The following is a 14,234-nucleotide window of genomic DNA, read 5'->3' as shown; positions in this document are numbered from 1 at the left end:
GGGAGGGAGGGAGGGAGGGAGGGAGGGAGGGAGAGGGTTGTCTTTCTGGGCAGTGGTGCTACAGCACAGACTCTCAGCCACAGCTTTATCCCCAGAACTGCCTGTGCAGAAGCCTGACTTTCATGCAAAGCCACGGGGAGTGTTAATGTCTGTGTCCCGACTCTCTTCTGTCTCCTTGTTTCCCCTAATGACTTGATTCCACAACCTTCCTTATTTAGCGGAATTTAGTTTAAGAATGAGACTGTTCCCAAAGCAAGTAGGCAATAATGGGAAGGGCCCAGTGACAGCTATGCTAAGCATAAAGGCTGCTTGGGTCTGGAACTTAAGAGGAACTGGCCTCTGCTGACGTTAACAACCTTGCCAGTGATCGCAGAGGACAAGCGGGTCAGAATCTGACAGGGGGGACTGCTGGAGGGAATGAGGACTCACCCACTTGACCTTTTGACCCTGAAACCCTCATGACCTCACTGCTGATGACATCACACATCTGTGGAGCGCAGGTGACAGGAGATCCCTGAATTCCTCCAGACTGGAGATAGATCACTGAGACAAGACAGGGTGGACACTTGCATCAGGACTGTTCCGTACAGTCTTGTCAAAGGCCGCTTAGCTGACACCTCTGCTCCCGGGACAGACAGTGCAGTGCAGTGGATAGAGGCCCATGCCAAGAGGCAGGTGTCCAGTGCCCATGTGCCAGCTTTAGTGAGTGTGTCACCTCTATCCACTTGGGTGGCAGGGTGGCCTTACTGCTGACAGTAAGGACAGACGGAAGACACACAGGTCTGTGCTGCCAGAGATGGATAAAGCTGTTGAGTGAAGTAGAGAGAGATCTTCTAACACATCACCCAGATAGTTTGAGTAAGAAAGTGCACACATATGCACACACCCATGTATACACAAGCACAAACACATATACATATGCTCATGGACATACACATGTGCAAACATATACACAAATGTACGAAGATACACAAACATAAGCATACACACACATACATGTAGCCATATGTACACACACCACACAAACATAACCACACACAAATACACATGTAGCCACAGTTACACACACCTCACAAACATAAGAACACACAAATATACATGTAGCAACCCACTGTCCCTGTCAAACCAGGCAGATTCCCAGGCAGAGGTAGGGAACACAAACAGAGCCCAGAAGTTGAACAGCAGCCACCCCCAGAAATGGGGGTGCAGACTGGAAACTGCTCCCTGGCTGAGGGCTGCTCTGGCATGCTGTCCTGCTTGGTAGGTAGGTATCACCTACCCTCATCCCCTGGGCACAGCCATGACACAGGGTCTCACACCTGGCTGCTTCCACTCACCAATCTTGAGGATTCTCTGCCACAGCTCCCTGATTCAGGGGGACCTGTCTCCCAACGCCACCCTTGCCGTCTCCCTGGGTCTCTCCACTCCATATGATGTGTATTTGAAGGACAAAGATGATGAGTTTTGTGTCCAGTCTACTGTGACCTGCTGACTTCTGCTAATTCAAATCTCACTTGCAAGAAGCCCTGGCCCAGCTGTGGGACTCTGACTTCACACAAGGCACCCTATGCAGCAGCCACATCACCCCACCCCACCCTACCCCAGGCCACTGTCTCACTGCAGAACCCCTGGTCAGTCAGCTAAAGAGCAAAGAGGCACAGCAGGCCTGGCTTCTGCCTTCCCGGCACCCTCCCCAGCCCAGCTGTGCCACAAGCGAGCCTCCAGACTCTCCCAAGCGAGAGCCAGCCAGATTTGCTGGAAGCAGGGATCGGAGTGTTTCACAGTTTATGCCAACAGTTTGTAAGAGAGATGCGACATGTTTCTTCCAAACGCACAACCAGAGACAGGTCATCCGTGAGCTGCCAGAACACATTTCACATGAAGCATGAAATGTCCCGGGAGCTGAGTGATGAAGGACCCAACCACAGACCCCTGTAAGCAGCCAAGCATCCCCGAAGAGTGTGCCAGGAAGCCTCGCACCAGCCTGCTGTTGTTATTACTACAATTACCCTCATCGAGCTGTACAGGGAGCCAGATGCATGCTAGATGAGGTCCCAGGCTACCCTCCCCTGGAGTGTGAGGCACAGCCGGGGGAGGGGGGTGGTGGAGGGATACAGCTGGCAGCACTGGAGAGCAATGAGCTTGAATCACCACACCCCTCCTCCTCATGCCAACTAGGCGGAACCCCCGTGCAGAGATGCAGCCCTCAGGAAGCGGTGGAAACTGTCACCTGGATCCTCTGTTTCCCTCTCTCACCAGCCTTCTCCGCCCTCACATCCCAGCCCCAAGTCTGGGATGGAATAAGCTTCAGGTTCCTTCCTGGCCACATGCATCAAAAGGAGGTCTTGTGGGACAAAAGACAACTGCCAAGGCTGGACAGATGACTCTGGTTAAGGGCACTCACATGGTGGCTCCCAGCTGCCTGTAACTCCAGTTCCAATGCCCTCTTCTGACCCCCACTGGCATCGGGCATGCATGTGGTACACAGATATACAGGTAGGTAAAATATTCATATGGATAAAATAAACTAAATAAATATTTTTTAAAAAATTAAGACAAGTTAGAGCGTGTTTGCAAGCCCAGTGGTTGAGATTTCAGGCAAGATTCCTAATTCTCTTCTGAATTTAATTTTTAATTAGCGTGTGGTATTTTCATACACGCTCGGCTTTGCCTGTCCCTCCCAACCCCAATCTGCTCCTCATGATCCCCCATCTTGTAAACACCGGCAGGAATGAAGACATCCCCAAAGAGGCCGTGTGTCCCTTCCTTTGGCCATCAGATTTTGGCTATCAGGAGTCTCACACTGGGAGAAGGAGAAGGCTGGAGCCATCCAGAGGGAACTTGTCCCTTAGAGAGATGTCACACGGTTCTGACACAGTGTTAGACTACTGTGCAGAGCAGACTGGAGCTGAGAGGAAGGTCAGTGATGGGCGGGACCACACTTAACCAGCACTGCTAAGCTATTCCCACCTGTGCCCTCTGTAAGACCAAACCTCCTGTTAGGACCCTCACGAGGGACTCGGGGGTCATTGGACCTCACTGTTCTTTCAACAGGTCACACTGAATAAACCTTTCTCTGCTTTTGAGATTCCGGGTCCCTTTATCTCCCCTACTGAGGACGAGTGGCTCAGCTTAGTCTGTTATGGCTGCCAACGCCCACACTCTGACCCTAACAATTCCAGTAAGACCCTCAATGCTACCCCCACCCCCACGCTCACTACTGGAACCCTCCCTCCCCCACACTCCCCTGTCCACTCCCATGGAGTCAGTCAGGGATAGGGCCTATTCAGGTCCAGCAGCCTTTCTTTCATGACTCCTCTGAAGGAAATGGCATGTCTCCTACCAAGAGGCCTTAAATCTGCAACCTCTCCCCCATAAGAAACCCCTCCTCCCCCATGCCCTGGTTCCTGGAGAATGGCAGGCCCTATAATTCTCATTTCCCCAAGGAAATGAGAATTCTACAGGGCTGGGATCCCAGACTCCAAGATACCAGGAAGCTAAAGGAGGCATGTGCCCAGCCTGTAATGGGTACCTTAACCAAATAGACGCCCGCCCTTCGCCTCCTCAGTCAGCTCACACATTCCTTACTTGGAAGGCAGGACCCTTCCCCTCCCCCTGCCACTCAGGAATTACCCTCAGCCTGGCTGCAGGTATGAGCTGTAGACTGTTCATCAACTGTGTGATGACCCACCTTCCTCTGAGACCTGCAGGTGGACGCATGCTGCCACAAGCGCCCAAACTCCTCCGAGCCCCTGCCACGCTGCTACTGCTGCTGCTCCTTCTATTATATTTAATAAATCTGCCACCCTAAGAGACAATTACCTTTCCTTCTCCACATCTCCTCCTTAAAGCCCCTTCCCGTTTTCCTACCCTATGACCTCACTCCCACACAAATACACATATATGGAAATCAAGAGAGGACATGCAGTACTTGTCTTTCTGGGGCATCACTACGCGTTTTCCCGTTCCTTCCATTTTCCTGCACGTTCTGAAATCTCATTTTTCTTTACAACCAAATAAAAGCCCATTATTGATGAGCCACGGGCTCATCACCCGACAAAGCCACAGTGACCATGGATGTATCCCTGCGGTAGGAGGCAGCCTCTCAGGTCAATGCCTGGGAGGAAGTATTTATTGCTGGGTTGTTTGGGCTTTCCATATTTAGTTTCCTGAGAAGCCTCCACGCTGATTTCCACAGTGGCTGCGCCAGCCCGCCCTTCCGCCAACGGTGAATGAGGGATCTGTTTTCTCTACAGCCTCAACATTGTCTGTAACGAGTCTGACATTTTATGTGGCTTCTGTGTTTCTGTGTCCTGTCAGCTTCCTGGCTTGGGACATCCTGATCCTCCTGGTGCTTAAAAGTTGTCTCCTGTGACCTGCTGTAATTGATGGGTGACAGAGGAGAGATGGTTTCTTTAGGAGTGAGGTCTCCCTTAGGTTGCCTGCTCCAGTGGATGACCCTGTACCCTCATGTATACAGACAGAACTTAGGGGACTTAGTGGGAGGGTGGTTGTTGTTGTTTTTTAAGATTTATTTATTTTATGTATATGAGTATACTGTAGCTGTACAGATGGTTGTGAGCCATCATGTGGTTGCTGGGGATTGAATTCAAGAACTCTGCTCGCTCTGGCCCAAAGATATATTTATTATTATAGCTAAGTACACTGTAGCTGTCTTCAGATGCACCAGAAGAGGGCGTCGGATCTCATTACAGATGGTTGTGAGCCATCATGTGGTTGCTGGGATTGGAACTCAGGACCTTCAGAAGAGCAGTCAGTGCTCTTAACCACTGAGCCATCTCTCCAGCCCTTTGTTGTTATGTTTTAGGACATGAAGTGTTGGGAAACTGGGAAGAGGAGACTGAGAGAGATCCAGGAAAACTTGGAGGAGGCAGGTGAGAGGCAGTTATGATCAAAATACATCCTGTGCATTATGAATTTCTCAGAAAATATTTTTTAGAGCCCTAAATGCCCGTCAGGCCTCAAGCCAGCACAGGATTCCTGAGTAGCATGCTGGGATGACCCTGTCCTTAGCAAGTTCCTGGGTAAGTTCTCGCAGGGTTCACTTGCCTGAGACCAGAAAGAACCTGGAGCCTGCAGCCGGCCTCCATTGAGGTTGTCAAGTTTGTGAGTGATTAAAGTTGCCAGGCTGATACAGCCAGGTATAGTGATGAATCCCAGAACTCAGGAGGCCGAAGCAGGAGGACTACCATAAGTTTGAGGCTAGCCGAGACTAAAATGTATCCCTAAACGGTTCCACTGTCAGTCCCCCCACCCTCCCAATTCATCCAGGAATCACAAAATGCCCACAGGCAGGGTGCATAGTGACCCAGCAGAGCCCTGAGCCCCCGCTGGACATCCTCTGCTCTCCAGGAGCGCTTCTTCCCGCACATGTAAGAGTGTATCCCCGCATCTCCAAAAGAGATCTGAACCTCAGAAGAGCAATGGGAAGATCAGACCAGCCTGAGGTACACAGTGAAGCCCTATCTCAAAAAAAAAAAAAAAAAAAAAAATCAAACAATCAGCCAATCAATAACAACCTAGTAGATGTGTATGTGTGTATTTTACAAGCCCCCCCAATAATGTAAAACACAGGAAAGACTCACTTTGTGATAGGTAGATAAACCCAGGTTTGAAAACCCTGAGCGTGTTTTTCCTTCCTGTTAAGACACTGGGAAAATTATAAACTTCTCTTTTAATCATTAGCTTTCCTAATCTTCTGTTCACGACCTGGAAAACGGACAGGAAAATAGATGCAACCCACAAAGTGAAGGCACCAGGCATATGGTGATTATTTAGCCATAGACAACCAGCAGTCCAGGGTCACTCACTCATCCCATTCACCCCAGTGTCTATGAAAACACTGGTTAAGTTGTCCTTTGTTTGGGAGATTTTTTGTTTGTTTGTGCACATGTACGTACGTGTACATGTACATACACACACACATGCCAGAAAGAGACAGAGAGAGGGGGGAAGGAGGGAGAGAGAGAGAGAGAGAGAGAGAGAGAGAGAGAGAGAGAGAGAGAGAGATTCCTTGATCACACTCAGGGTCACTGAATCTAGAGCTAAGCTAGCTGGCCAGCAAACCTTAGAGATCCTCCTGAGTCTGTGGCCCCAGAAATGAGGTTAAATGTGTATATCCCTACACCCAGATTTTTACACGGGGTCTGGGGATCTAAACCCAGGTCCCCACGCGTGTGCAATAACGCTATAGCCGAGCATCACCGCAACCTGGGGCACAGTCTTTCAACGCCATGCTCCATCCCTTGAATAGAAGTGGAATCTGCCACTCTCCAGAAAGTTATCTTCATCAAAAGCCAGTGTCACTATCTCTGTCTAACTGAATCCCAAATGTAAGAGGGAGGGAGAGAAGGAAGGAGAGACAAGCCAGCCCCTGGGAATGGTGGAAACTGCCTCTTGGAGAGGGGACATTGCAGACAGTTAGGCGTTAGGTGAACGGAATACCAAATAACTCCCAGGGCTCATGGCTGACCCCGCAGGCAATCTAACATCAAAATGCCTCCACCCCTTCCACTCAGCAAACAGACTGCCTGAGAAGGACCTGTGGACAAGGGACAGCAAAGTCACCTCAATAACCGGGTGAAAGAGGTAAAGTTGGAAACTCAGAAAGTCACCGGTACCTCCTGAGGGCCTCGGGTGGCTCCACGTGGAAGGGAGCCTGGCTGGCAGAGGTCAGGGTCTCTCCCAAGGCCTTGCTGACCTCCTGCAGCTGGCCTGGGGACATCTGGGCCACCAGTGCCATCAGGTCACAGCCCCGCCACTGGAGCAGCGTCTCCTGCTCCCCCAACTCTTGGCTCAGTCGTCGTTCCTTTGCCTCCAGCGCAGACATCCGTGCTTGGAGAGCTTCGATTTCCTTCTGCAGAAAGGGGGGGAAACAGATTTCAGCCATTAACCCTGCTCTGCTGACAATGAGAACGGCTAAATGACAGGGGGGCCATATGCACCGCAGTCTCAAAGCCCACCTACCCCACCCTTCTGAGGCAGGCAGATTCCAGAAGTTTGCTGAACCGGAAAAATCACGCCGCCAGCTTTGTGTTTTTTTGATGTGCTGGCAGGAAGGAAGACATTGCCTTCCCCCCAAGCATTAAATATGGACAGGTGCGGGCCAAGGTTTTGATTCGATAAAGCCCAGTGAATGGTGTGTCGCTCGCTGGCTTCCCTTCTGGTGGCGGGCAAGTGAGGGTGCTAGCAGCTCGCAACGAGATGCCAGCTGTGAGCCAGGAGGAGAAAACCCTGCCCACAAACAATGAGAAGCTAGAATGCTCAGAAAGACAGGAGCCTTGGATTGTCACAGCAACAGGATACAGAGAACAAATGGCTGTCGGGTTGTGGAGTCTAATGTCCTTTAAAACGTCTGACAGTTCGGTTCCCACAGTCGGTGAGGTGAGTCTGTCCGCCAAGAGCTTGCTGTGCATGCATGAAGAGCTACTTCTGATTCCCCAGAACCCATTCCAAAGCTGGGGTCCCACAGAATGAATCCCTCACCCCAGCATGAGGGTGCGGGGAGCAGAGACAGGAGGATTCTGGGAACTTGCTGGCCAGCCAGTCTAGCCCAGTCAGTGAAATCTAGATTTAGTGAGAAACTCTGGGTCAAAAATAAGGTGAAGGGTGACTGGGTAAGTATCCAACATCAACGTCTGTCCTTCACATACATGTGTGTGCACACATTCACACACACACACATACACACACACATACACACACACATACACACACATACACACATACACACACACATACACACACACATAATTTGCACTAATTGATCGACCCAGAATCTATGTTAATCCATAACCATCATCCGTCTCCAGGCCAACGCATAAACAAGCAGCAGGTGATTGAACACGGTGTGCTTGGTGCTGGGCAGATAGCCATCGCCATCGCGCTGCGTAGGAGTCTGAATACAGCACCAGGCTCTGCTGAGGGACACGCCCCTGTTCCCTCGCTGTTCCTAGCTGATAAGAGCACAGCTTATTTCCCTGATATCTCCCTATCTCCCGAATGTTCTCTCCACCCACAGAGCAGATTCTCCACAGCTCCTACCTCCTGCACCCACCTGCAGTCCCAGAGGAGAGAGACGAGCTCCAACACTCCCACCCAGAACTTCCGGCTAGACCGCAGGTTCTGTGTGCTCAACAAGGACCAGTTGCTCCGTGTCTGCCCTTGAGATCCAATCAATCAATATCTCTCTCTCTCTCTCTCTCTCTCTCTCTCTCTCTCTCTCTCTCTCTCTCTCTCATTTTTTTTTTGGTTTGTTTTGTGTTTGTTCCTCAGAGACAGCATTTCACTGAGTAGCCAGAGCTAGCCCAGGACTCATCTTGTAGCCCAGGCTTGAACCTACAACAATACTTTTGCCTCAGCCTCCCCATACTGGGAAGACAAGCTCAAGTTGCCCTAAACTATAGTAAAAAAAAAGGCATAAGATTTAGCATCTCTGCCACCATACATGCTCAGTTCAGTGACATTAGGCACACACACAAACCACGCAAGCAAAGTCACCATCCATCCACAAGACACTATCCCCATTAAACACTAATTCTCCGTCCCCTGCCACCCCATCCTTCACCCCCACTCCCTACCCCAACCACTCCCTACCCCACCCCAGTCTCCTTTCCTACTCTGGGGATCTCCTCTAAGTAGAATATTACAGCATCTCTCTTCCACACCTGTCTCATTCAGCATAACACAATGTCCCCCACATTCACCCACACCGTGCCCTGCAGCACAATGTCCTTTTTCAGTAAGGCCCAGTCACAGACCTTTGCATCCACAGCACATTTTGCTTGTCTATCCAGTGATGGCCTCTTGGGCTGTCGTCGGCTATCGTGACTAGATGCCTCATCTGGCCCCATGCTTTCTTTTCAGGTGCACGTCAACGGTGGGCGGGACTGGGTGCCGGATGCGAAGAGCTCCGTTTTCAAATGTGTGAGGAACTGCAAGACTGTTCTCCACGATGATCAAACATCCCATTCTTCTGTTAATTGTTTTCCACTTTCATGTGATTGCGGTGTGTATATGTCTGCAGGCGTGTGGGAGCATGTGGGTATGCGTGCATGTGGAAGCCCAAAGTTGATGTCAAGAGTCACACTGGATGGCTTTTCCACTCTGCCCATTGAGGCTCTTCCCATGAATCCCTGGTGCTGCTGGCCGGGGCTTCCCAGTGCCTGCTCCAGGCTGCAGGCTCAGCAGTCCCAGCCCCACGACCCCTGGCTGCTTCTCAGTCCCTGCCCCGGGTCTACTTTGAGAACTTCTAGAGCCCTTTCCTGCCTCTGCTTTCTCGCCTCGGAGCCTCATTCAGAATTCTAACCCTGGGCACTTCCTGACCACTGCTGTAAGCCAAGCATGGCTTCTGCATATCTGCTGGTCATTACAGATGCAGCCTCAATCCCGGGCTAGACTTAAAACCATTTCCCTTCACAGAGGTTTTCCCAGAGTCCACCATGGTAGGGATTCTCACAAAGCATTCCCAGACACACCAGCGGCCACAGAGAGCAGAGCCAAAGGTCCTGACTCCCGTCTGTGCAAATGCAACCCAGCCGCGTGCAAGGGAGTGGTCACTCCGCCGCCTCCGCTTTGAGTCCTTGCACTGCAGTGAAGCAAAGCCCCCCCCCCCATTGCATCTGACTTACACGGGTGAGAGAGGGCCCACTTCCTCTCTGGAAGATTCTATACCGCTCACCTGCAATTGCTGTTTCTCTCGAATAAGCCACTCCCTCCTGGTGATGGATGCAGGCAGGCTATCCTGGGCGGTGGTCCTCAGCTGTCCCTCGAGTGGGGCTTCTGGATCATCGCTGCCAGCCCTTCAAGTAACAGACATGCATTGGTGCAGGTGTGGGGAAACAGATGAGCTCAGGTTGACATGTACTTAGAGACTGCACAAAGCTTGTCTCATCCGGTTTCTCACAGGGATGGAGCCCCTAATGGTACATTTCTATTTCAGCTAGGATCTGTTGGGGCTTTTTTTTTTTTCTCCAACCAAATTGCATCTATCAACCCCGTACTTCCATATGCTCTAGCCCATGGCCACCCTGGCTATGAACACTTGGCACATAGTCAGCCCAAACTAAACTATACTGGAAGCATAAAATACAGTCTAATTTAGAAACACCTTATGGGGTCAGAGAACATGGTTGTTTGGCATGGATGAAGCCCTGTGTCCCTTCCTCTTTCTCTTTGTTCTCTCCTTCAGCCACATCCCACCCTCCTCCATGGGAAAGTCCTCTGCAGGGCTCTTCCCAGGAAGGCACAGGCAGAACACAGTTCACAGAGGGCAAGGCCACCGTGAGAACTTAGCTTTGCCCTTCTCTGTCTTTGAACTAACCCAACCCTCTGAACCTCACAGCCTCCTCACACTAGACTACCTGGGGAAGGCAGGAAGGCACCGGTCCTTGGGTGGTTGCCAGGGACCTCCAACATCCTACCACACGCACCAGTAAAGTGAACGTTGGGCCTGTCTGGTGGGCACGGTCCTACACGGGATGAGCATGAATACGAAGACTGCAGCACAGAGAGCCTCTTTCGGGTAACATGATTCTAAGACACCCTGGCTTCCAGCAGTTGTAGAAAGAGAGTGGAGGCTTCCTCGGGGCTCCGAGCTGCCACAGGCTCTTCAGGCTTGACTGTGAGTGTCAGAGGAAGACAGAGCTCCTCTTGTGCTGATGTCCCCAGTGAGTCAGGACTCAGCAAATACCTGCTGGATGGCTTAATGAACCCACAGCCTTAAAACTGGGGAATTCATCCTGTCTCGTCTCCTGCTGCACTAACTCATTTCTTCCCTTCGGTTATTTCTCAGCTTGCCTGGAGTAGGCTGATATTAGTGTTCCTCAAATTCCTTGAACTGATGCCATCTGGGTTGAGGTGGGAGCTGTTGTAGGAAGTCAGCGCAAAATTGAAATATCAGCTGTGAGGGGAAAGCTAAGGGTGCACACTGTATGGTGCTTAACCCCACCCATCACCTAACCCGCAAGAAAAGCCCTGTGCTCCAAACAATGCTCCTGTCTGTCTCTCATGCTCCTACTCCTGGGACAGAAGAGATCCACGGAGGGCCGGGGTGGCCTCAGAATGCATCGCTCAGTTATGAAGCAGGGACAGGTTTCTGTCTTCCATGTCTGGTCCTCAGAGTCTCCCTCTGCTACCCAGCCTTTCCTTCATGTTCCTTAAGCCTCAGCGTGTGATGATCCCTCATGGCAGAGCAAACGGGCATCGACACTATGAACTAATGTAAAATGAGCAGACCCCTCGGGGGAAGACTGGAACACGCAGCAGCACGGGATGTTAGTGCTTGGTGCTGGTGGGAACCCGGGGGGCCTGAGATCTAAGCTTCCACTCTCAGACTTGGGTTTCCACTAGGACACGCCCAGTTGTGCAAAAACTTGGATCTTTCTGTCCGGTTTCCACCCCATCAATCGCTGAAGGGGTGAAACCTATCTGTAAAATCCGATAGCAAAGCCAAAGAGGTTGAATCAGAAATGAGAGCTGACAAGATCAGGCCTAGGAGGCCTTCTTCCTGAGACCGTGCTGTAGGTGCCTACGCCAGCCACTGCCCATGCAGAGCCCCCCACCCTCCGCCATGGGCTGCTGCCCTCAGGCCCTCCTGCCCTCCCCATGGTCAGAGTGAGGGGTGGACATACTTCCTTCCCACTGATTGGATCAAAGAGGAAGCATTCCGACCTGCTACCACCATCAGAGGTCAGAGAGCCCCGGCACCTCAAGAATTGGGGTTTGTTTTTCCAGGGCACATAGCTGTCCAGTTTGGGTTCTCCTGAGAGCTGGGCCTGAGGCAAGGATCTCAATAGCTTGTGCTTAGAGGAACAACAAAAGACATTGGAGAATAGGATAGCAGCGTAAGGATCCACAGCAGACAGACGAGGCTAAGAGCCTGACCTATGGCTGACATCGCATGGTGACAGGACCATGTCGGGGTAAACGTGGGAATCCCCCCCCCGTGTCTGTGCCATGCACCCAGGACATTGTAACAAAGTGGGGAAAGTGCATTGCCAGGCTGGAAAACAGCAGTTCTCAACCTTCCTCATGCTGCCCCAACCAAAACATTATTTTCCTTGCTACTTCATAACTGTAACTCTGCTACTTTATGAATCATAATATAAATATCTGATAAATGACCCCTGTGAAAGGGTCGGTCAACCCAAAGAAGTCACTGTTGTAAAAGCTAAAATAACACCTTGTGCCACCTTGCACAGGGGAGCCGCATTTACCTCGCTCCTTTCTGAGCAACAGAGATTAACACCTGAGAGACAGTGGGAGGACTGACAGCCACTGTTAGAGGTACTCAGTGACCCTCAAACACTAGAGACCTCAGTGTCGATGTAAACAGTTCTCGGGGTGGGTAGACAAGCTTACTTGAGAATTTGAACAGTAGTTTTAAGACCAAGAGACAATAAAAATAAGTAGATGGTAAAGTCTGAGGTTACTTACACCCCCTTCAAACATGACTCTAAGCTTTCCTAACCCGAGAGGCTGAGAGACCTCCTCCTCCTCCCATGGCCAGATCTATAGGGAGGCTCAAAATCTGAGGGTCTCAAGAGGCACCCTGGCAGTTTGAATACAGGAACACTCATTGCTTTCATCAGACTCTCAAAGAAACACTTGATCCTAGAAAGGTAAAAAGAAACTTATTTGAGTTCCTAATCTGTGTTGAAAGCTGGCCATGTTGACAAAACTATTTTATTTCTGCAGGAAAAGTCTCCAGCATTTAGAACAGCCTTCTTCCCGGGCTGAGCTCCCGAGAAGTTTGTGTCCAGGGACCCCTGCTGGTCATTGTGAGGACTGCAGGAACTTCTGTTTTAAGGGTCCAGCTGACCCTGGTGAGTGCAGGCAAACTTAGGCCACTGAGAAGCTGGCACAAGCAAAGGTGGGTCTGGGAAGATAGCTCAGGGGATATGGTGCTTACTGCACGAGCATGGGAATCCGACTTCAAACCCCAGAACCCACACAAAAGGCGGGCCCGCTTGAGGGCCCTCTTGTAATCCCTGCCCTCAGGATACGAAGATATGGTGATCCCCAGGTGATCTGGCTGGCTGGACTAACAAAAATCAATGAGATCCAGGTTTAGCAAAAGATGGAACCTCAATAAGGTAGAGAGTAATTGAGGAGGACACTCAGTGTTAACTTTGGGCCTTTGTATGCAGGGGCAGAGAACACAATCACGGCTCAGCCCACGAAGCTGAACACCTCAGCAGTATTAAGCGAGAGCTGGAAGCCCGGAAGCTCCCTGGAGAGCTGTGGGTATTACATCCATGTCAAAAGGCCAAGAAGCTAGAGCCCAAAGTCAGCAGAACTGCCCGGCACATGCACAGAAAGCTGGAGAAGACACACGAACTTTGTCCTCAGCCTTCTTCCTTCTCCCAATCACTGTCGTTCCAGGTGTCAGTCATCTCTGGAAATGCCTCCACAGACCCATGGGTGTGTTTCACCAGTCCAAGACATCTCTTAATGCAGTCAGGTTGACAGGCAAGACCAACCATCACCAATAATAAGTTTAGTAAGGCCAGGATGAAACCACAGTACCTCTGTATGGGTAAGAAGATGAATTTAATACATGCACTGTTGACCACAGGAAGCCTGGGGTCAGCACTCTACAGAGAGGTCAGTGCTCGGGAGGAACCCCCAGAGGACTGGGATTCGTGCAACGTGAACCCAATTCATGTATCTGAGACACACTGGAAAGAACGCAGGATCCTGCAGAAGTAGGGATGTCAAGGTGAGAATACAAGGAGAGAGACAAGATCTCAGAAGCAACAAGGACAGCCAGTAATGCCAGGGAGGAAAAAGGACAGAGCCGTGAGTGGAGATCTAAGAACTGAGGAGACCAGAAGCCTGGACACGGGGCTTACAGTAAGAGGAGCAAGAGTTTAACAGAAAGCCACTGCTGACCTGTGGGGGGATGCAAAGTAGCAGAAGTAGGGGCCAATTAGAGTGGAATTGAAAAATCAGACACGGGTGCCTCCTATGGAGAAAACAAAGCAAGAAGTCAGATAAAGCTAATGCCCATATTAGTGTAACAGCAAAAATCGCTGCACTTGGTAAGCTGAGGCAGGAGGATTGTAAATTCAAGGCCAGCTTGGGCTTATGGCTCTGTCTCACCTACAAAAAAAAAAAAAAAAAAAAAAAAAAAGATCCTAACTCAAAATATTCAGGAAATCCAGGACACAGTGTTTGTGATACAGGAACGCGATACATTGGAAGATCAGCCC

At 50.7% G+C, this 14,234-nt stretch overlaps 1 protein-coding gene across 1 annotated transcript in view; it reads right to left on the bottom strand.

Annotated features, from left to right (window-relative positions):
* The window catches only part of Disc1 (DISC1 scaffold protein), a 166,412-nt gene that overhangs the window by 119,298 nt on the left and 32,880 nt on the right, over positions 1 to 14,234 (bottom strand). Inside the window, exons 5-6 of the mRNA XM_029532416.1 lie at positions 9,701 to 9,821; positions 6,642 to 6,877 (exon numbers count right to left, since the gene is read on the bottom strand). Of these exons, the coding sequence (XP_029388276.1) occupies positions 6,642 to 6,877; positions 9,701 to 9,821 (357 nt within the window). The remainder of the gene's footprint in view (positions 1 to 6,641; positions 6,878 to 9,700; positions 9,822 to 14,234) is intronic.

Source organism: Mus pahari, chromosome 20, assembly GCF_900095145.1.
Source record: "Mus pahari chromosome 20, PAHARI_EIJ_v1.1, whole genome shotgun sequence".
NCBI lineage: Eukaryota > Metazoa > Chordata > Mammalia > Rodentia > Muridae > Mus > Mus pahari.
This window is presented reverse-complemented; position numbering and strand designations above follow the sequence as displayed.